The sequence below is a fragment of the Xyrauchen texanus genome, chromosome 5 (genome assembly GCF_025860055.1).
Source record: "Xyrauchen texanus isolate HMW12.3.18 chromosome 5, RBS_HiC_50CHRs, whole genome shotgun sequence".
NCBI lineage: Eukaryota > Metazoa > Chordata > Actinopteri > Cypriniformes > Catostomidae > Xyrauchen > Xyrauchen texanus.
The window spans coordinates 18,493,394-18,514,766 of record NC_068280.1 but is presented as its reverse complement, the minus strand read 5'-3'; the positions used below and the strand labels follow the sequence as shown (position 1 = coordinate 18,514,766).

At 37.9% G+C, this 21,373-nt stretch overlaps 1 protein-coding gene across 1 annotated transcript in view; it reads left to right on the top strand.

Annotated features, from left to right (window-relative positions):
• LOC127643438 (hedgehog-interacting protein-like) overlaps positions 1-21,373 on the top strand; it is a 57,344-nt gene that overhangs the window by 29,793 nt on the left and 6,178 nt on the right. The window contains exons 5-11 of the mRNA XM_052126191.1: positions 846-997; positions 1,895-2,068; positions 2,610-2,753; positions 2,927-3,048; positions 4,410-4,533; positions 5,230-5,360; positions 6,695-6,779. Of these exons, the coding sequence (XP_051982151.1) occupies positions 846-997; positions 1,895-2,068; positions 2,610-2,753; positions 2,927-3,048; positions 4,410-4,533; positions 5,230-5,360; positions 6,695-6,779 (932 nt within the window). The remainder of the gene's footprint in view (positions 1-845; positions 998-1,894; positions 2,069-2,609; positions 2,754-2,926; positions 3,049-4,409; positions 4,534-5,229; positions 5,361-6,694; positions 6,780-21,373) is intronic.

Sequence of the window (21,373 nt, the reverse complement as noted above, 5' to 3'; positions counted from 1 at the left end):
AATCATTATCTCTTTTTTTTTTTCTTCAAAGAGAAGCCTCAAACCCATTCATTCATTCATTCGTTCATTCATAAGGCATTCACTTGGCCGTCTGTTCATTCAAGTTTATTTTTTTTTACCAGAAAGAAATTGACTTTTGGAAAGATGAAAGGGAGGAAAGCCCAATCATATTACTTTCCCCAGAAACTGAAGCAATATAGCTGCTTATTATGGTCTATGATGAGTGGACCACCTTAGTAGTGACAAATCATGTAGTAGCCTCCGGGATGAGAGGTTTCACCTATTACACAAGCAATGTCAATGTTTTCTAAACATGTTGCCAAGACAGTGGGAGTTGGCAGTTCAGTCCTTGTTTAGTTTTTTTTTCTGTCCCTTCTTTTTCTTGCCTCTCTCAAATTTTGCACGGATTTAAAACTAAAAAGACAGAGAGGCGCGAGGGGGGGGCGACGACTTTTGTGCTCTCTATAAACTGCGAGCGAGCTAATGAATTGTTTCAGCCACTGTGCACTGCATTCACGGATATCCCCCAAAGATTACACACACAAATCACTTGCACAATGGAGGACTCAAGGAGGGCCTGGGCATCCCAGAGGGGCCTGCTCCCAAATGCAAGTGCCTATAACCAAGACAGGTGGGTGAAAGGGTGGGTGTGGAGGGGGCTTTGCTTGAAGCCAAATGTTTTATAATCATTTGCAATGCAGTAGTCAAGGAGAGGGGAGGGAAAAAAGCAAGGGGCAAGAGGGCATGGAGTAACTGGCCCCCCTTTAGCTTTTTGCAGCCCATGCCGGTAAAAAAAGAAACATAATTAACTTCTGGATTCTTTGTGCTCTCCATCTGACTTGCAGGGAGGAGATGAAAGGGGCTTGCTAAGCCTTGCATTCCATCCCAATTATAAGAAAAATGGAAAGCTCTTCGTCTCCTACACAACCAAACAAGAGCGCTGGGCGGTTGGACCACACGACCACATTCTTCGCGTAGCCGAATACACAGTGTCCAGGTAATGAGGACCTAATCATTGCTGTCTCAACTTGACCAATTAAGTTAAAAATGTGTCCCCCATATCCATATACTGTATAGTCAAATTGTCAATAATCAAAATATTTCAATAAATATGTCAATAAAAAGCAATTAGGACATACAGTATAAGCTTTCTGCTCTGCAAAGGCAAAATGCAGTAACTATGCATTTTGTTAAAATTGAGTTATACTACGTATGATCTATATTGTAACAGATGGATTTGGCTCTACTATGCTCAGATTTAGATCAATCTAAATGAGTCTAACTAACAATCCACAAACTTTGGAGCCATTTTCCTTAGTTTCAGCATTGACGTAGTTACTGCGTTTTGTTTTTTTAGGGCAGTAAAATAACAGGAAATAAGGAAATAAATGTTCTGGTGAGGACAAAACTGAGTCCTAACCACACATTTAGTCCCTCAATGTCAATATGTGGTTATGGCTTTGGATCAAACATTACACATGGACATGTATGTGCAAAATTTGTTTTCCATGCGGTTTTGGATCAGTTTTGAGAAGCCGTGCTCATTTCCATTGGACATTAATGGATTTTTTATAGAGATATGTAATCATGACAACATAATGAAATGATCTCTCACGAAGGCTGAAATTCCATTCTGACTGTGTTTAGAATCCCAGCTGCATTAAAAAAAAAAAAAGAGTTTTCACAAAACTAGTTGAAATATAGTATACAGTATATATATTGTTTATATATATAGTATAGCCTTTTTGATGTCAAGCTTACCATTGTCATTTGGCTGAGAGAAACACATGATGCTAAAAGACTAATTATTTTTGTTTATTAAAAATATAAAAATTGGTAGCTTATTTTTAGAATAATTTTTATGTCATTTATGTAACTCCATTTTTGGTTTAAGGAAAAATCCCAACCAGGTGGACACGAGGACTACCCGAATTCTAATGGAAGTAGCAGAGCTCCACCGCAAGCATCTGGGAGGGCAGCTTCTGTTTGGGCCTGATGGGCTTCTGCACATATTTTTAGGCGATGGCATGATCACTTTGGACGATATGGAGGAGATGGACGGTCTGAGGTAGAGTATTGAATGCTTGAGCTGTCATAATTTACTTATACTTTTGGACACTTACAATCACACTTAAAATGTCACACTTAAAATATAAATTATATATAAGTGGTATCTTTTAACAAAAGCTGCCAGAAATTTCAGCCATTTTTGCATTTACTGGTGTCAAGGTCATTTTAGTGTAAGTTCCCATTTAGTTCACTCAGGTGTCATAACAGAGTAACAAAAGATAGGTCATATGTTCTACTAATGTTTGACATCTGCAAAGTGTCACAATACTTTTTATTCATTATCAGCACTATATCTATTTCTTCATCATTTTAACCTTATAAACTTTTTTTGTGTGTGTTTGTGATATGTTTGCTTGAAAAGTTTGGTTGTGCTATTTTTCTTTAAAACAAATGCCTCTAGCTTTGTTATTTTGTTTTATTTTGTAAAGGTATTTTTAAGTGACTTAAGTGTCTAAATACTTTTTGGGGCCACTGTCTATGTTGCTAATTATTCATATCTGCATACACAGTGTGTTCAATGGAATGTATTTGTGCCATAGTGATTTCACAGGATCCGTCCTTAGGGTGGATGTGGACACGGATTTTTGTAATTCTCCCTACTCTATACCCAGAAACAACCCCTATTTCAACAGCACCAATCAGCCCCCTGAAATCTTTGCCCATGGACTGCATGACCCGGGAAGGTAGGGTAAATTAATTTACTGACTGTTTTTTCTAAAAAATACATTTAAATAACTAGTTTGTCAAATAACAAGTTACATCAATGTTGTCTACACTGCTGCTTTCTTGCAATATGTATTTTCTGTTTGGTCTTGCCCCTTTTAAGTCACTACAATCAATGTACTAACTTTTCTAGGTGTGCAGTAGATAAGTTTCACATGGACACCAATGGAAGTCTGCTGATCCTGTGCACGGACACTGTTGGCAAAAATACAACAACAGGCAGGATCCTGCAGGTCATCAAAGGGAAAGACTACGGTATGGCTGTTAGAGGTGGTTGGTTACTCAAAACATGATTAATTACTGTACATGTACTGTAGAAAGACATTTCAACTAGCCAAGTAGTTTTTCCAACAAGGCAACCACTCACTTGCATTTCTCAAAGCATTAAATTATTGTTTCGGTCCATGTAATGCTTATGAAGTGCTGTTAAACTTTTATGCTGAGAACAGAATGTCTTAGATGGAATGAGGGTACTTTCCCAAAAGATTATTGAAGACTTTTCTGAGAAACACATTAATGCTGTTTTCAAGGATATTGTTTCAATCCAATAAAAAAAATTGCATAATGCGAGAACACACTCTAGAAAAAAAAACATTTATAAATATATATGCTTATTTTTATTCCTCATGGGAATTCAAGCACATATGCATTAATAAATATTATCTCTGTCAAAGAACATTTGGTCGTTTAGTACATTGTTGAAACACAAAATGACCAACATGGAACTTCATCTCTCAGTTGTGATGACTGAGACCCTAAAATCAATATCTGAAGCTAATAAATATTATTTTCAATGGCTTAAATAATGTATTCCTTTTCTTGCACTCCTCCTAACACATTGGCATCAAACAATGATGGCTCTCTCCCAACCAATGCATTTAAACCCCCAAGAAGATTGTTTCACAAATGTGCCAAATTACCCCAAACATCAGGCCATTTACGATGTTAAACCATCACTATGCAGAATGAGTTAGTTCATTAAATCACATTTTATTGTTTTATGGGGCTCTGACTGTAACATTATAATACTCACCATTCCCTAAACTGCTGTAATCTGTGTAGCCATACAAACATACACAAATATACACAAACACTTGATAGTAATTGCAGGATTACCTCACCATTTCTCTGTTCTTCACACATCTATTACTTCATGTAAACTTAACAGAGCTCAAACTCAGTGTTATCGAGGACATTTAGTGAAATGAACATAGGCATATCAAGTTTACATTTTTTTATTTTTTTATTAAAACCACCCTGTGTGAAGTGCTAATGTTCTCCTGACAGACTGTGGTATATATGAATATCCTTTACACACACAAAACAACCTGTTATTATTGACGTAAATCAACTTTGCATTATTGTGCAACATAGGGGTAGAAAGGTGATTGAGGTGATAAATTGTTTCTGCAGACACTCAGTTTGTCAAATGCATAAATATATTTTTTAAATATCTTTTTATATATATATATATATATATATATATATATATATATATATATATATATATATATGAAATGTATTTGTTAATATTTTAATAACATAAAAGTACTGTTTTTTTTCTTCTTCTTTTTATTATCTATTGGTGAATTGTTGGTTTGTCTCTTTGCCTTTAGAAAATAAGCCATCTATGTTTGACTTGGGGTCAAACGGAGGTGCAACACCAATCGGTGGATTCATCTACAGAGGGTGTCAGTCAAGAAGACTTTATGGAAGTTATGTATTTGGAGATAAAAATGGGTATGTTGTATAATTTTTGTGATCAGATATTATAATTATTAATTATGATAAACTACTTGGTACAGTATATGCCTTGCATTACCTTTGCACCATTTGATGTGTTATGAGATTTGCAGCTTACAGGTTATATCTTCAGTTAAACTCAAATAGAGAAAAATTGCTTATGTTAAAAAACAATAACAAATAAAAAATCAGATTTTTAGCTTTCATTTGATAGGCCTCTTGATTTTTGGGTTTTTGTGGTAATCGTTCAGCTGCAAATGGAAACTGCCCTCTTTCCTGTGTTTGTGACTGTGCCAAAAAACACACCCTCCACACACCCCGGTGAGGAAAAATTGTTTTTTCAGTGTAAATTAAGAGAAGGTTTCCTGCCAGGTCAATTGGCCACCAGAATATGTTTTTTACACTTTACGTATGGTTGTAATCCATCATCCTTCACTATCAACGTGCTCTTTTTTTCAGCAGTGAGAGATAAACTGTGGAAAACTGAGAAAATAAATTGTTCCTGCCAAACCGGAGCAGTAAATTCTTCCCATTGTTTTGTCATGTAATTTTGTGTTTGGTAACAGTCGTGATGCTCACTCAACTCGGCTAAGGCATTATGGAGGAAACTATGATATAAAGCAAGGAAACTGGCACCAATATGAAACTTCACAATATCTGTGATTTTAACCCTTGACTTTGTCATTGTTTCAGGAACTTCAGAATTCTCCAGAGGCCTTCAGAAGACAGATTGTGGCAAGAGAAGCCTCTTTGTCTTGGTAGTAGCAGCTCCTGTGGTTCCTCGCTAGTAGGCCACATCCTGGGGTTTGGCGAAGATGAATTAGGTCAGTGAGCTCTCAGTAAACTTTAGTAAGAAAAAAAGCAAGAGTGCTCATTATACTGTACATTTTGTAAACTTTTGTAAGTGTCTTTGTGGTTTTCTCATAGTTTGACAAATATATTACACAAAATAGATTTATGTACAGGATTTCTCAAAATAATAAATACTGGTAAGACTTTACAATGAGGTACCATGAACTGAATGAATAGTACATTTTAATCATAGTTCATGTTTGTTCATAATGTTAACTACTTAACTAATTTAAAAAAAAATAATTGTTTATGTAGAAATGAACAGTAACCAAGATTAATAAATGCTGTAAACATGTTAAATAAGTAAACATTAATTTCAGCATAAAATAAAGTTACTGCATACAACCATATTGTAAAGCAGTAACAAATACTTGCAAAAGAACAGAAAGGATTTGTTTTGTTTTGACAGGGGCTATTGATGAAGTTATCATTTTACATCTGGATAAACAGTATACTGTAGGGTAATGTCACAGAAAGGAGAAAACAAATACCTCTAAAATTCAAATGTCATCTGAATGATACAGAACAGATAGAGCCAACGGGGGTCACCGTGGAAAACCAATCCCTTGTCCCAATTCCCACTTTAAAATAACTTTCCTCCAAGGCACATTCTGGTATGACATTGTACTTCTTTGGTTTCCTGAGAGATTACTTCCTCTTTTTTGCTGTTGACTGACATAACGACTAGAAATTGAAGGTCAACACAATTTGTCAGCAGATATGGTTTATATCTGCAATCTCCGTTTCCCTACTTGCACATTTAACATTGGTAACAATTGATTTTTGGCTCACTGGTGTGGTAATAGGGTTCATTTTATTTGAACTGTGTGCCAACCCCTCAATTCACAGTGCTTCAACATGGCAGGGATCACAAAGCAAGTTATGGCAACTCACTGCTAGGCTGTACTCTCTGCCACCATGTACATAATATCCCCACAGCTCAGTGCATCACAAGGAACATAAACTCTCAAATCCAAACACCAGGTCAAGTGTGGCAGAGAATAAATCCCGTGCTTTGCCAAGAGTGGGCCCCTGTGAGGGAGAAATAGCATTTGTTACTGATTTGTAAGAGGGATTCATTGGAAGGCTGCACTGGAGGCCATTATGGCAGTCTACTGATGTTTACAATCTGTGCACAGAGCTGCAAGCTTGCTCATCTTTAAATTACTTGCTTGAGGATTTAATGAGCCCCTCTTGAAAACCTCTCATGCACCAGTGTCCAGTGCAACAACAAGAAGGAAGGAAGGAAGATGAGATAACACAAATGAAATCCCATAAAGACCTACATGTTTTCTTTCCTCTGCAGGTGAGGTCTACATCCTTGCCTCCAGCAAAAGCATGGCAACACAATCACACAGCGGAAAGCTCTACAAGTTGGTGGATCCCAAAAGGTACATTAAGCTCCAAATACACATACAAGCATATTGGTTCTATTCCAAAAACCTAGTTATCTACCTCGCCACCTCCTGCCAAGATAGGCAGCTGCCTTTTATGGCAGCATCCTAACTGAAATTGAGCCTCATATGTGACCGTTTTGGAATGAGCATAAATATACACATTACACACATTTTGGGTAAAATAGTCAGATTCTATCATTTTAAACTATTTTCTACCAATAATTTTCAGTAATGAAAGGATAATGGTGCATTCAAATCCTCCTGGGAAGTTTGTACGTACTTACAAAGTCGAAAATCGTATAGATGGTGTGTGTTACGAAGTAATTTTACTCAGAAAGAACAGACCCATTTTGCGATTTCATATTTATTTTTTATTTTGCCTTACTAGTGAATCCAGGAACCTTTTTTTAGCACCAATGCCGCAAAATGAATAGCAAAGCCAAGTATTAGGTCTGTAATTAATGCTTTATCTATCTATTTTATCATTCTTATGTGGCCACATATACTGTAATTATGGGAAATGTAGTTTTGTTGCAAACTCTTGATGTTGCATTAAACATCTAAACAGCTAAATAAGGCAAGTTTTATTGTTATACTCCATTAAAAGTACAAAACGTGCTTACAAACTGAACTGCACAGTCAAACTCCTCAAGTAAAACAGAATTATTTCTGATAGCAATTTGCTTCCAACTTGATTCTTAAAATGACACACCCCAGCTCATAATTTTGACTTTGCAGTGGCATTCATGTGCGTTCAACTTGCAAATACGATAACTTTGACATGACTTGAATGCATATATTAAATTCAATATAATTAATTATACTGTATAAGTATGTAATAAACGTTTTTGCCACCATCTTGGATTTATTTTTCACCAAGCTCATTATTGATGTCTGGGATGGTTTTCTTTGTGAGTGATATATTTGATACATACATCTTAGAATTTGTTTGAAATGAGGTACCTTAGAAGGCAGCATAATTAAGGTTCCTGGTACCTACAATGGAACCAGACTGATCTCAAAGGACAAAAAATGTCTGATGGATGATGACGCTTGTCAATAATTTGGCAGAATGGGGTCATTTTCAGGGTTCATCAACATTTGGAAACAGCATGCTGATCCCCTGTGTGCTCCTGTTGTTGGAGCAGCCTTCGCATCAGGAGTGTGCATTTGATACCTTAAAATGCTATCTCTTTAGACAGCTCACTTGGTTTTGGAACAGACCCTTTGGGTATAATAGGATTCATGCAGCAATCTTCCTGTCTCTCTGGAGTTCATTTCTCGTTGCTGTTCTCATGTGAAATTTGTGATGTTACTGCAAAGCAATGCTAATATTGAAATTCACATAATTAATTCAATTTATATTCTGCTTTACAAAAACATCCCCTACACCCCCCGGTATTCTTCTTACGTGCTACGGCTTGAACATCTGTGTGGTCAGTTCATAACAAAAAGAGAAGAACATTCTCTGAGAATCAGAGCACGGAATCAGATAATTCTGCTTTCTCTCTTAACACATTACCAGTTTTCTCTATTTTTCTCTCACATTCATGCATAAGGTCTCTAGCTTCCTTTAAACAAATCATCACACAACTGTCAGTCTCAGCCAACACAAGCCTCAGCCATAATTGGAGAGTAAGCATACCATTTCCAAATGTTAGTCCAAACGTATTTCTAACACCAACACAGTCAAGGTGGCTCGGACAGAACCGGCTGACTAGGAAGCCTGTGTGGTCAGTTGAGTGTTTTCCTTGCTTTGACAGGACTTACACACCTGTCTTCAACAGAGTTTAATGTTTTCCTTTAAAACCTTAAGTACATACATTATGTTAGTGAATCTACGACTGAACCAAATTTATCCAATTGACATATATGTGCACAAGTTCGTTGTGAGAAATTTAACACAAGTGAATGGGGTCGGTTGATGGATTTAATGATTTATTTAGGCTTATAGCCATTTGTAACGGGTAAAGGATGGGCAAGGAGTCGGGAACATTAATTACAGAAATAATCTTAAAACAACATAAAACATATAGACGCACACACACACAGCGGCCGCGTGTGTCTCTCTCTCTCTCGAATTGGTGTCCCTGGCTCCCCTTTATCTCTCTCTCTACCGCTAATTAGGTGGCTCATCACCAGCCGTGCACCCTCATGGCCCAGCCTCGCCCTCCTCCTCGTCAATATGTCCTTCTCTTCAATCCAAGTACATATGAAAGATATATCATCTATTGGAATCAAGCATATGGATTCCCACATAACAACTGCCAAAAATTTTAGCATTTTTTAATCAAAAAGATTATTTCCAGAAAAAGGACATTTCATTAGACACAGGCAGGTGACAAGCCTCTAATTCAAACAAATTTTTGTTTCAATTTTCTTCGCCATTCAAAATCCTTTTATTAGGATTTTTTCAACCATGAGCACTATGTAAATTACCCTTAATTTCTTGACAAACAAACAAAGTTTCTTGAATAGTTTTTTCTATTTTACAATACGGCAAAATATCTCCTTGTTAATGACAGTGTCTTGCAACATTATTCAGATCCTTAACCAATTCATTAATTTTACTGAATTACAAATCACATACATTTAAATTTAGTTATGCATATTTAGTCTGTGAGATGTCAAAGCACTAAAACATAATTTGATGTCAAAGCACTAAAACATAATTTAATGTATTTAAATATATTTAATATTTTACAGAGCCACCTCTATTGCGCTAACATGCTATATGCGGCCATGATTTGCATCAATTACACATTGGAATTTATGATAGCACTGATACTACTGCATAGATGAGTGTATAAAGGTGTTAATGTGCAGAATAAAGATAAAAGAATGGTGATAGGGGCTTATCTATGGGCAGAAGTGTGAATGGCTTCACCTGGAGATGGTAAATGTGTGAATGGGAGTATTTCATTAGATTTGTTTCCTTTTGTAGACTAATTAAACAAACAAAAAACCACATGACATGTTCTTGAAAAATGTATATTGTACATATGTAGGTAAATTTGCACCATCTTGCTAAAAATTCTATACACCAGTGTGTTTATGTTGACTGATTTTGACTGACCTAACAAGGTAAACAAAATTAGCTGTCATGCTTAAGGTAGGTGGAGCTCCAGGTCACACCTACTGATGACATGGACCAATAGCAGTAAGGTGTTTAGGAGCTGGTAAGAATTTTTCCTAAAAGTTCGCCCAGACGAGCTGTTGCAAACCACTGAAACAAAGGCAAAAAGGTCTTTTTGGCCAGATTTTGTTCTAAATGATGTCACACCCGTTCGTTCTTCAATTTCATATGCAGTATATCTGGGCCTTCAGTCTCATTCACCGTTCACTTTCATTGCATCATTTTTCCATACAATGAATTGTGACTGAGTCTAATGTTCTTCCTAATATCTCTGTTTGTGGTCCACTGAAGAAAGACTTAAGGATGATTAAATCATGACAGAAATTGTATTTTAGGACAGCTGTTAAAATGAATGCTGTGTACAAAACAGTATCTTAAGTTTTTGAATGTGTCAATGGGCATTGTTTGGTGGACACAACCCAGACAGACACTGTCCCTCAAAACTCTCTATACATAAAAGAAAGAGACTTGAAAGACAGAAAGGCTGACAATCACTTTGAAGGAGCTACAAAGTTCAGTATTTTAGAACCATTTTAAGATCCAAGATAAGAGCTCTTCATAACACTGACTTGTATAGGGGACTACGTCTGAAGTTTGCCTTTCAAAATCATACGAAAGTTACTGTTGCTAAGTCTGAGAAACATTTGTCTGATAAGACCAAAATTCAAAGCAATATGTGCTTTGCCCACATATCAAAATACACTACCTGCAGTAAAGTATGCTGGTGAAAGCATCATGCAGGGATTTCAGGTGTTATCTGACCTGAACAAAATTAGCCAAAATCTAATTAAACAGTGTGCAAAGCTGCTACATAGGTACCCCTGAAAGAAATAAAGCTGATATGGTGATTGAGGCCACATCCACACAAAATTTTTTTTCTTTGAATCCGCATCCTTTTCTCTACGTTTTGGCCTTCCGTCCACACTGAGACAGTGTTTTGGAGCTTTTCAAAAATGCTCTCCCAAGTGGATTTGAAAACATTTCTTCACATTGTAGTGTGGACTGGGGAAATGGAGATATCTGAAAGTGATGACATATGTTGTCATGTGATCCATTGAACCCAGAACACTCAAGATGGCGGCCCATGTTGAAGCAGCGTTGTTGTGTCTGCTTTTCACTTTGAAAACCTTGTTAAAGATAAATGTTACTTATTACAACCTTCACATTGCATTCCTTCAAAGGCGTTGGAAAGCTTACTCATAATTGCTGTCCAGTGATGGAACACAAGGACAATTTGCATTTCAGACCGAACATGGAACAGCAATTTAAGGGGTGCAGTAAGGGTTTTACGAGTTTTCTTATGTTTTAGTGTGGACGAGCAACCTTTGGAAAAGGCTTGAAAATGGCAGTGTGAACAGAGTTTCGAAAACGAAAAATGTATCCGGATTAATGTGGACGTAACCTGAGTAACATCTCCCTTTGTGTTCCATGAAAGAAAGAAAGTTAAATATGAGAATAAAATAATTTTATAAAACAGATAGTTCTGGTCCTAGGTGCTGATTGGTCAACAGCAGTGCTTTATTCATGATAAAGCACAGCTCTGACCTCTTCACAGAACTTCTATTTGAATCACTCCGCAGCTCCCATAGCAATTGCCTAGCAACGTTCTGTTTACTGCCAGGGAATATATTTTCTGGCAGAAAGATAGTATTTAATTATTTTACTCAAATCAACAAAATTTTATTTATAGAGCACTTTCAAAAACCGCACTGGGTATCAAAGTGCTGTACATGTTACAAAAAATAAAATCACATACATACAGCTTAAAAATTTAACAAGCATTTAAAACTAACAAAGACAGGATAAGATAAATTGACCTAGTACAATTTATAATGCAATTAATTAAAAGCTAGAGAAAATAAATAAATTTTTAAGGCACCTGGAAAGACAGTAGAGACGGAGATGATTTCATGGCCAACGGAAGGTCATTCTAAAGTCTAGGGGCTGCCACCGCAAAAGCTCTATCACCTTGAGTTTTAAGGTGAGATCGAAGAGCTGTCACCAGAACGGAGAGACCTTGAAGGTTGATGCAAACTTATTAAATCAGAGACTGTAGTGCTAGACCATGGAGAGCCTTAAATACATATAGCAACACTTTGTATTGGATTCTGTATTGGATTTTTAACCAATGGAGGGAAATCAGTACTGGGGTAATATGGTCTCTTTTCCTTGTTCCTCGCACCCAGATACAAAGCATTACAATAGTCCAAACGAGAAGAAACAAAGGCATGTACAAGCTTCTCCAAATCATCAAAAGAGAGGATGGACTTCAACTTTGCTATAGATCTAAGATGGGAATTTTTTTTTTTTTAACAACAGCATTACTTTCAAAATATATAATTTTAATGAACATTTGTGTCCTTAATATTTTTGTGGTGACCGTTGTATAAAACCAATAAGGCTTTCGATGCCATGCCATAATTGTGAAAATAGTCACGGCTGAAGGGGTTGCAGGAACTCTGCTTTGAATCGTGCTTAACAATGCACTTAAGCTGTGACTATATTTACAATATAGCACAGCCTCTCATGCCTTATTGCTTAAATCTAAACTGTATATTTCAGTATTTTTTTAGTATTCTTTATTACTTTTTAACAGGAGTTTTGTTGCTTTGAAATGCAAATATCACAAAAACAAATGTTAAAAGTGCTGGACGCAATTTTAGCCCTTCTAGAACTTCCACCAGACTAGCCATTGAATTAGCCATACACCCTCTTTCCAAAACCTGGCACTCCAAAGACATGCGCAAACACACTAGAAACTGTTGTGTTGGAGCAGGGGAGCATTTTGCCATCCAACCCTGAGAATTTTGCAGGGGGCAGGACACCTTTCAGGCCCTGTAAACGTGCATAATAATTAATAGGCAGAAAGTTTCTTGATTGGCTAAACACACAAATCTGACCGCGGCCCCGGCGGTCATCTTTTCCCTACTGTTTACAGAGCCTAGGACTGTTTCAGAGACATGTGTGATATTTCATAGCACCTATTTCAGTGATATTTGTCTGGTAATCAAGTTATTTCTGCATGTTAAAAATCACTTACAGCATTTTTAAAAGTAGGATCTTTAATTCGGTGAGAATTTGAGATAATTAATTGAGGGTCCGAATACCTTTGCGAGACCCAGGTGACGTCAGTGCCACCCAAGTCTAATGCTAATAATTAGCACAAATGTGTCCATGAGTCTCCTATACAAGACCCCTTAAATGTACTTTATTTATGTTTTCTGGAATTGCTGCATTTTTCCAAAGAACAATTCTTTCCACCATTGATTGGAGTTGTTTAGTCTGTTGGACCTGCAGTGTTGGGTTCACTGTTTTACACATCCTGTCAGATTTTGTGATCTAAATGGCCAAATAAAGGAGGTAATCTAACAATTTTGAGTTGACAAGTACTGTCAAGTGGGGCGGTCCAGCATTTATATTTCATTATACATACATTTACTGCTATACTGCACATCTAAGCCTTGTAACATGTGCAAAGGCTCTTTTTGCTCCTGTAGCTCTATCACCCAAAAATGACTGGGATTGAGGGCTTTAAAATGCCCACATCATATTTTAATTTTGATCTATCATGTTGCATTTTTGGGTGATAGAGCTACAGGATAGAGGAGAGAGAACGTAACATATATCAAGTAAAATGTTTGAGATAAACAGTAAACACATCTCACCTGAACCCATCTGAGATTGTTTATCAGTTTGCTAATGTAGAATAATAAAAAAGACCACCACCCACTGAAATGTATACATATCTGTGTCTCATATGGACAAAGGAGGGTCTGTAGGATTGTTTACTGGTCAGTAGCAATCACTAAGATGGTACTATAAAAAGTAAAACATGAATAATCTCATAAAGTTCAGTTGATGTTAAAACCCTGTCACATTAAACACCAGCTGACACACATCTTCAGTTCAGTTTCCTTTTTTTTTTTTTATTGGTCCAGTATAAATACTCATTTTTGCTATAACAATGCAATATTGATGTTTCTCAATTGGCATACTTAATGCTAGTAAAAGCATAGTGGTCTTTTACCTCAGTTAATTTCTACGTTCGTCACATGAGTTAGATCAAATTCTAGTAAAAATACATTTTTGAAGATGCAGTATGTTCTGACAGCTGTATGATAGAATTCACTCAAATCAGTTGAAAGACAGATGAGGAACACATCTAAGAAACAGCTTTCTTAGCAACTACACCAAAATATATGTTAGTGTTTTGCTTGAGTTTAGCTTGAGCTTTACGGCTACAACAGTTTATATTATTAACCTTGTGCGAACCCATGTACAGATGCATAGATGTTGTATTTTGGCTTTGCTATACACAACACATAATTTAAATTAATTTAAACCAAATGATCTCGAGACCCAGGTGACGTCAGTGCCACCCAAGTCTAATGCTAATAATTAGCACAAATGTGTCCATGAGTCTCCTATACAAGACCCCTTAAATGTACTTTATTTATGTTTTCTGGAATTGCTGCATTTTTCCAAAGAACAATTCTTTCCACCATTGATTGGAGTTGTTTAGTCTGTTGGACCTGCAGTGTTGGGTTCACTGTTTTACACATCCTGTCAGATTTTGTGATCTAAATGGCCAAATAAAGGAGGTAATCTAACAATTTTGAGTTGACAAGTACTGTCAAGTGGGGCGGTCCAGCATTTATATTTCATTATACATACATTTACTGCTATACTGCACATCTAAGCCTTGTAACATGTGCAACGGCTCTTTTTGCTCCTGTAGCTCTATCACCCAAAAATGACTGGGATTGAGGGCTTTAAAATGCCCACATCATATTTTAATTTTGATCTATCATGTTGCATTTTTGGGTGATAGAGCTACAGGATAGAGGAGAGAGAACGTAACATATATCAAGTAAAATGTTTGAGATAAACAGTAAACACATCTCACCTGAACCCATCTGAGATTGTTTATCAGTTTGCTAATGTAGAATAATAAAAAGACCACCACCCACTGAAATGTATACATATCTGTGTCTCATATGGACAAAGGAGGGTCTGTAGGATTGTTTACTGGTCAGTAGCAATCACTAAGATGGTACTATAAAAAGTAAAACATGAATAATCTCATAAAGTTCAGTTGATGTTAAAACCCTGTCACATTAAACACCAGCTGACACACATCTTCAGTTCAGTTTCCTTTTTTTTTTTATTGGTCCAGTATAAATACTCATTTTTGCTATAACAATGCAATATTGATGTTTCTCAATTGGCATACTTAATGCTAGTAAAAGCATAGTGGTCTTTTACCTCAGTTAATTTCTACGTTCAGTCACATGAGTTAGATCAAATTCTAGTAAAAATACATTTTTGAAGATGCAGTATGTTCTGACAGCTGTATGATAGAATTCACTCAAATCAGTTGAAAGACAGATGAGGAACACATCTAAGAAACAGCTTTCTTAGCAACTACACCAAAATATATGTTAGTGTTTTGCTTGAGTTTAGCTTGAGCTTTACGGCTACAACAGTTTATATTATTAACCTTGTGCGAACCCATGTACAGATGCATAGATGTTGTATTTTGGCTTTGCTATACACAACACATAATTTAAATTAATTTAAACCAAATGATCTCAGTTCAGGAGACTCTGTACTGCAAAGGGTTCAACTTTCGGCACACGGAGTCATGCTGCCAACCAAAGCGGGGTTTGTCTTTGGGAGAAACATCAATAAAACTACATCTGGTAAGAAACCTAATTAAGTTTTTACATTAAAACCTATTTGAGTCTTTAGTTTTCATATGATATGCCATATTTTAAATTTGAGCAATTTATCGCAAAACGCCACACTGCTAAACACTGTGTTTTGAGACCAGTGCAGAGAGAGAACACACTGGCAGTTAAGTCATTCACTAAATAAGGAGCAAGGGACCATCCTATAGCTCTCTATGCAGCAAGTGCATTCACTCCTATAAATCCGATCAAAAGTTCAGTTTCAGGCTGCAGATGATGTTTGGACCACTCAACATGTTTGGCAGACATGGGACAATGGTAATCAGTACATAAATTCAGAATTTATAATTTTATTTCAAACAAGGCTGGCAGTGATTGGATGATGCTGGCAATGACTTTAATGGAGACTTTCAAGAGCACTCTAGTACCCCTTACTTTGGAAAATGATAACTTTATGAAGTTTATGTATTGACGCAATATGACCACATGGGAAGCCGATATGTTGCAACCGAATGTTTCGATTCTGATGTTGCATTTTCCCTCTAAGATAACATTTTACTCCACTGACAGATATGTTTAGGGTTTGCGGATAGGTTTAAAAACAAATTGCTTTGAATTGAAAAATTTTCTCTGTGGACATTTTGCTCAGAAACTGGAGCTTCAGCCACTTGGGGCAGTCATTCAAATTTTGATGAGCATTGGCTGATTTCAGCTGAAGTAGTTTAGTTGACATGGCCTCAGAAAGAAAGCAAATATAACAGTGTATTTTTCATGACTTCAGGTTTTGTCAGTTTAATGTGAACTTCTTTATTGAAGGAGTTCATGAATGAGCTATTTTGGAGCCCATTGAAGTGGTGTATTAGTTATGGAAGTTCCAAATTCCTCTAGGTCTTTTTCCAGAAGTGTGTGTGTCAAGAGCAGGATATACAAACACTTTAAAAAGTGCTCTTTTTCTCTGGTTGCATAGTCCCCATTTCTTACCCAAAGGCTTCTTTATTTCACGGTCTGTCCTAAATCTTTTCCACTCACAACTATGTTCCACCCCTTGACAAAACCCCTTAGGGGTGGAACCGAATAGCTCACAGCTACAATACACAGTAAAAAATGTTATACAATGTAACAACAAAGAGATGCTAACAAAAGGAGAGATGACAAAAAGACAGAGGAGTCACACAGAGTGACTTGATGAAGCCTTCCTTTGCCATGCTCTTCTTATGCTTTTTCATCAAATAACTCAACTGTCTTAAATTAAGCCAAGAGATATTAAACTGTCTCCTCAAGAAAAGCTCTAAGCTACTGGATGTATTAACCATAAGAATGCCATGCATTTTAAAGGGACTTCCAATATTGCATCACATCCGTTTAGAGGAACTTACTGATCTCTTTAATTCCTCGTTCAAGTGTACATGATCAAATCTGTTTCAGCCTTGGTAGATTTGCGTAATAGAGAGACAAACTGGGATCGGGGCTGGCATATTGTGCCAAACAATCCTCCGGTGAACAAAAAGATGGGTTGGGCAGCTGAAATGGCAAGCTACAGGACAGGCTTATACTAATAAGCTGGGGCGTTCTTTTAATTTATCAGTCTGTGTTTTATGCAAGTGGCCTCACAGAGTTGATACATTCCCACAGTGCCTGTTGACCCAGCTGTCTTTGTCAAGTGCCACAGCAGCAGGTGTTGTTTTCACAGCCACCCTGCCAGTAATACAAACTGTTTAGTAGTGCCGCTGACCCCAACGTCATTAACAGTGTTAGCCCAATCCTCTGGGGAGCGCCTCTTTCTCTCCTTTCCCTCCCTCTCTCTCTCTTTCTTTTTCATTATCCATCTCTGTTTCTTTCTCTCCCTCATCTTTTCTGTCTCTCTCTTTTTTAACAACGTAACAGCCTGTCACAACAACACAAAAAACCCAAAGTGTGGATGAGAGAAAAGGGAGACCTGATATGGGTGCTGAAAGCAGTGGAGGGGAGCATGGGAACTGCTCTCCCACTAGACCCCCCAGTGCATCCTGCCAGAATTCTCCTGTTACCTCCCTACTCCTGCCATCAGTCACTGAAGCTGTCAGGGCAACTCTGAAGTCCAACATCCCACCCTCTCACATAGAGAGGCACGCACTCCCTGCTGCTGTCCCTCGTCTTCACAAACAACACGCATAGATCCAGAGGCAAGCCAGTAAGCTTCCAAAAGGGGCTTTAAGCTGGACTCAATTTTACCTGTACATTCTTCACTAGCCTACCCAGCAAGATTTCCTTGGTCAACCAGTTTCACCAGTTGGACTAACATGGAAATTAATGCTTTTGTAAGCTTCCCCTATTGTCTTGTATTTATTATTGTGACTATTTGATGAGCAGTACTAGTAGAGCGGTAGATTGGCTTGGTTTTGCTGATGAAAAGCATGGCTATGCTGGTCTATCAGCTAGATCAGCACCAAACCAACACAAGCCAGAATAAACCAGCCTAGACCAGCATGGGAATTGATCAGCGCAAGCTAATCTTTTTAGCAGGGATATGTAAACCGGGAGTAAACTAGGGTGAAGTACTTTGGCAAATGGCACAATATCCCAGTCTCCAGAATGTATTGGGTTATCAGCTGACTCAACCATGTGAAACTATAACAGTCAAAGCCTAAACCAAATATTGAATCTTTTTTTTTTTTTAACAAAGGAGGTGTGTTTGACAGTAACTTAATTGAAATACTTCAGACGCAGCACCATTTCAGTGCTCATTGTGCCTGCTTAAATTTCAGGTGGTTAGTTAATAAGAAGCAGGATTTTATGCTGAAAAACCATGCGCAATAGTGACACAACTGTTCAGTGAATTCACTCCTGAGCTTCTACCAAGTTTACGTCCATGTTTTAAGCAACCCTCCTTACTTTCCCATATGCCACCTCTAGTGAGAAACACAGGATGTGGTCTCACTAAGAGCTCTCCAGCCGGTTTCCCATACAATTCCTGCTTCACAGTGTGTTTGTGTGTGTGTTGGCCTGTTGGGTTTGTCAACAGCCCTGCTGCTCACTAATAGACAGCCTTTGCTTGGCTCATTAAACAGTGTGTTTAGCTGAGGCAGGCATAAGAATGTTTGGAGAGCTGAACTTCAGACATGTTCATCACAAGCCCCTTAGTGTGACACCTCAGGTTTTTCATTTGATATCCATTACACACAAATCAAAATTGTTTCCAGACATTTTACTATGGCAAAAATCCATGATGTCAATCATAAGATTGAGATGGCCCATCATAAGATGGCTCATTTGTCTCTAAACATAAGATGCCCATATGTATGCATGTTTGTGTATCTTGTCCAAAAAATAAATACCTCCTTGATGAATACATGTTTGCATGTTTGGCATGTTTAATTAGCAAGCTGGAAGGACAAACAGGTACATGAGACAAGTGGAAAGTCTGGAGGGGGGAAACAGGAACCAAAGGCCACTTACTCAATGCTGCTAAATACAGTTGTCACACAGTTTGGTAATGACGTGAGTCACAACTGCATTTTACTCCCAAAAAACTCCCAAAACATTTAGGTTGTCACAACCCAATTTTCAGACATCACACATAGTGTGCACAGAACCAAACTGAGTTGCTAAAGGAATAAATACATGAAATTTCTGCCATTACTCACCCTCATGTCATTCCAACCTGAATACTCTCTTTCAGAGCACAAAATGAAATAATTTAAAACTATTGGATGAATTCAATACAATGGCAGTGCATAGTGACTCACTTTAATGCCTAAATAAGCACTCAAATGTGTCATTAAAGTTAATGTGACCCTTGTGTCGTATACCAAGTCTTCTAAAGACATACAATCACTTTGTATTATGAAAAGGACATAATTCAAATATTTTATAAATAATGTCCATATACTCACTGACCACGTTTACATGCACTTACATTTACATTTACATTTATTCATTTGGCAGACGCTTTTATCCAAAGCGACTTACAAAAGAGGAAAACATAAGCGAATCATCTTAAGGAGACAGTGGTACAAACTGCATACTACAGTAGTGCCATACTACAAAGTTTCACTATCATCAAAATAGTATACAAAACAGATTTAAGGGCAACAAGAATTATAAATATTTTTATTTTATTTATTTTTTTAGTGACTGGTTAAGTGCTTTTGGAAAAGATGTGTTTTTAGCCGTTTTTTGAAGATAGAGAGTGAGTCAGCTTCACAGATTGAGTTGGGAAGGTCATTCCACCAACGTGGTATGATGAAACTGAAAGTCCGGGAAAGTGTTTTGGTGCCTCTTTGTTTTGGTACGACAAGGCGACGTTCCTTAGCCGACCGCGGGCTTCTGGTGGGAACGTAGCTCTGCATAAATATTTTTAGGTATGCTGGAGCAGACCCAGTGACTGTTTTGTATGCCAGCATCAGGGCCTTGAATTTAGTAAGTGCATGAACCGGAAGCCAGTGGAGAGAGACAAAGAGTGGTGTAACATGTGCTCTCTTGGGTTCTTTAAAGACCAGACGTGCTGCTGCATTCTGGATCATTTGGAGAGGTCTAATAGCAAATGCAGGAAGGCCTGCAATGAGAGTATTACAGTAGTCCAGTCTAGTTATGACAACTGACTGAATGAGCAGTTGTGTGGCATGTACAGAGAGGAAAGGTCTTATCTTCCTGATATTGTAGAGTGTAAATCTACATGATCTTGCAGTCTTTGAGATGTGGTCTGTGAAATTTAGCTCATCAATAATTACCCCTAGATTTCTGACCGTTTTGGAAGGCGAAACTGTAGTTGGACCCAGCTGCGTGGTGATGTTGTGTTCAACAGCAGGGTTGGCTGGAAAGACAAGGAGTTCGGTCTTGGCTGGGTTGAGTTGCAGGTGGTGTTCCATCATCCAGGCTGAGATGTCTGCCAGACAGGCAGCGATTCGAGCGGTCACTGTGGTGTCGTTGGGCTGGAAAGACAAGTAAAGTTGCGTGTCATCAGCGTAGCAGTGGTAAGAGAAACCATGTGACTGGATGATGGGTCCCAGTGATGTTGTGTATATGGAGAAGAGAAGTGGCCCAAGCACTGATCCCTGAGGTACCCCAGTAAGTAACTGATGTGGCTTGGATACCTCCCCTCTCCAGGCTACCTCAAAGGACCTCTCTGAGAGATAGGAGTTGAAGCAACCAAGCACAGTTCTGGTGATGCCCAGTTTAGAGAGGGTGGAGAGTAGGATCTGATGGTTGACTGTGTCAAAGGCAGCAGAAAGGTCCAGCAGAATCAGAACGGATGATCTGGATTCAGCTTTCGCCTGTCTCAGCGACTCCGTGACAGACAGCAGGACAGTCTCAGTGGAGTGTCCACTTTTGAAGCCTGACTGATTGTCATCCAGCAGCTTGTTCTGTGAGAGATTGAAAACTGCCCTTTCAAGTGTTTTTGCCATGAATGGGATGAGAGAGACTGGTCTGTAGTGTTCTATCTGTGTGGGTTTAAGTGCAGGTTTTTTCAGCAGTGGGGTTAGCCTGCTTAAATGTAGTGGGAAAAGTGCCTGCAAGAAGAGATGTGTTCATTATGTGTGTAAGTGCAGGTAGAATGGATGGAGAGATGGCCTGGAGAAGGTGTGATGGAATGGAGTCAAGAGAACATCTTGTGGGGTGGTTGGAGAGGAGGAGTTTAGAGACCTCAGTGTCAGTTAAAGGAGAGAACATAGAGAAAGAAGAGTTGCATACAATAGGTGGGTGTTTGACAGGGTGTGGTGCAGTGAATGTATTGCTGATGGCTGTAACCTTATTAGTAAAAAATGTGGCGAAGATATCTGCTG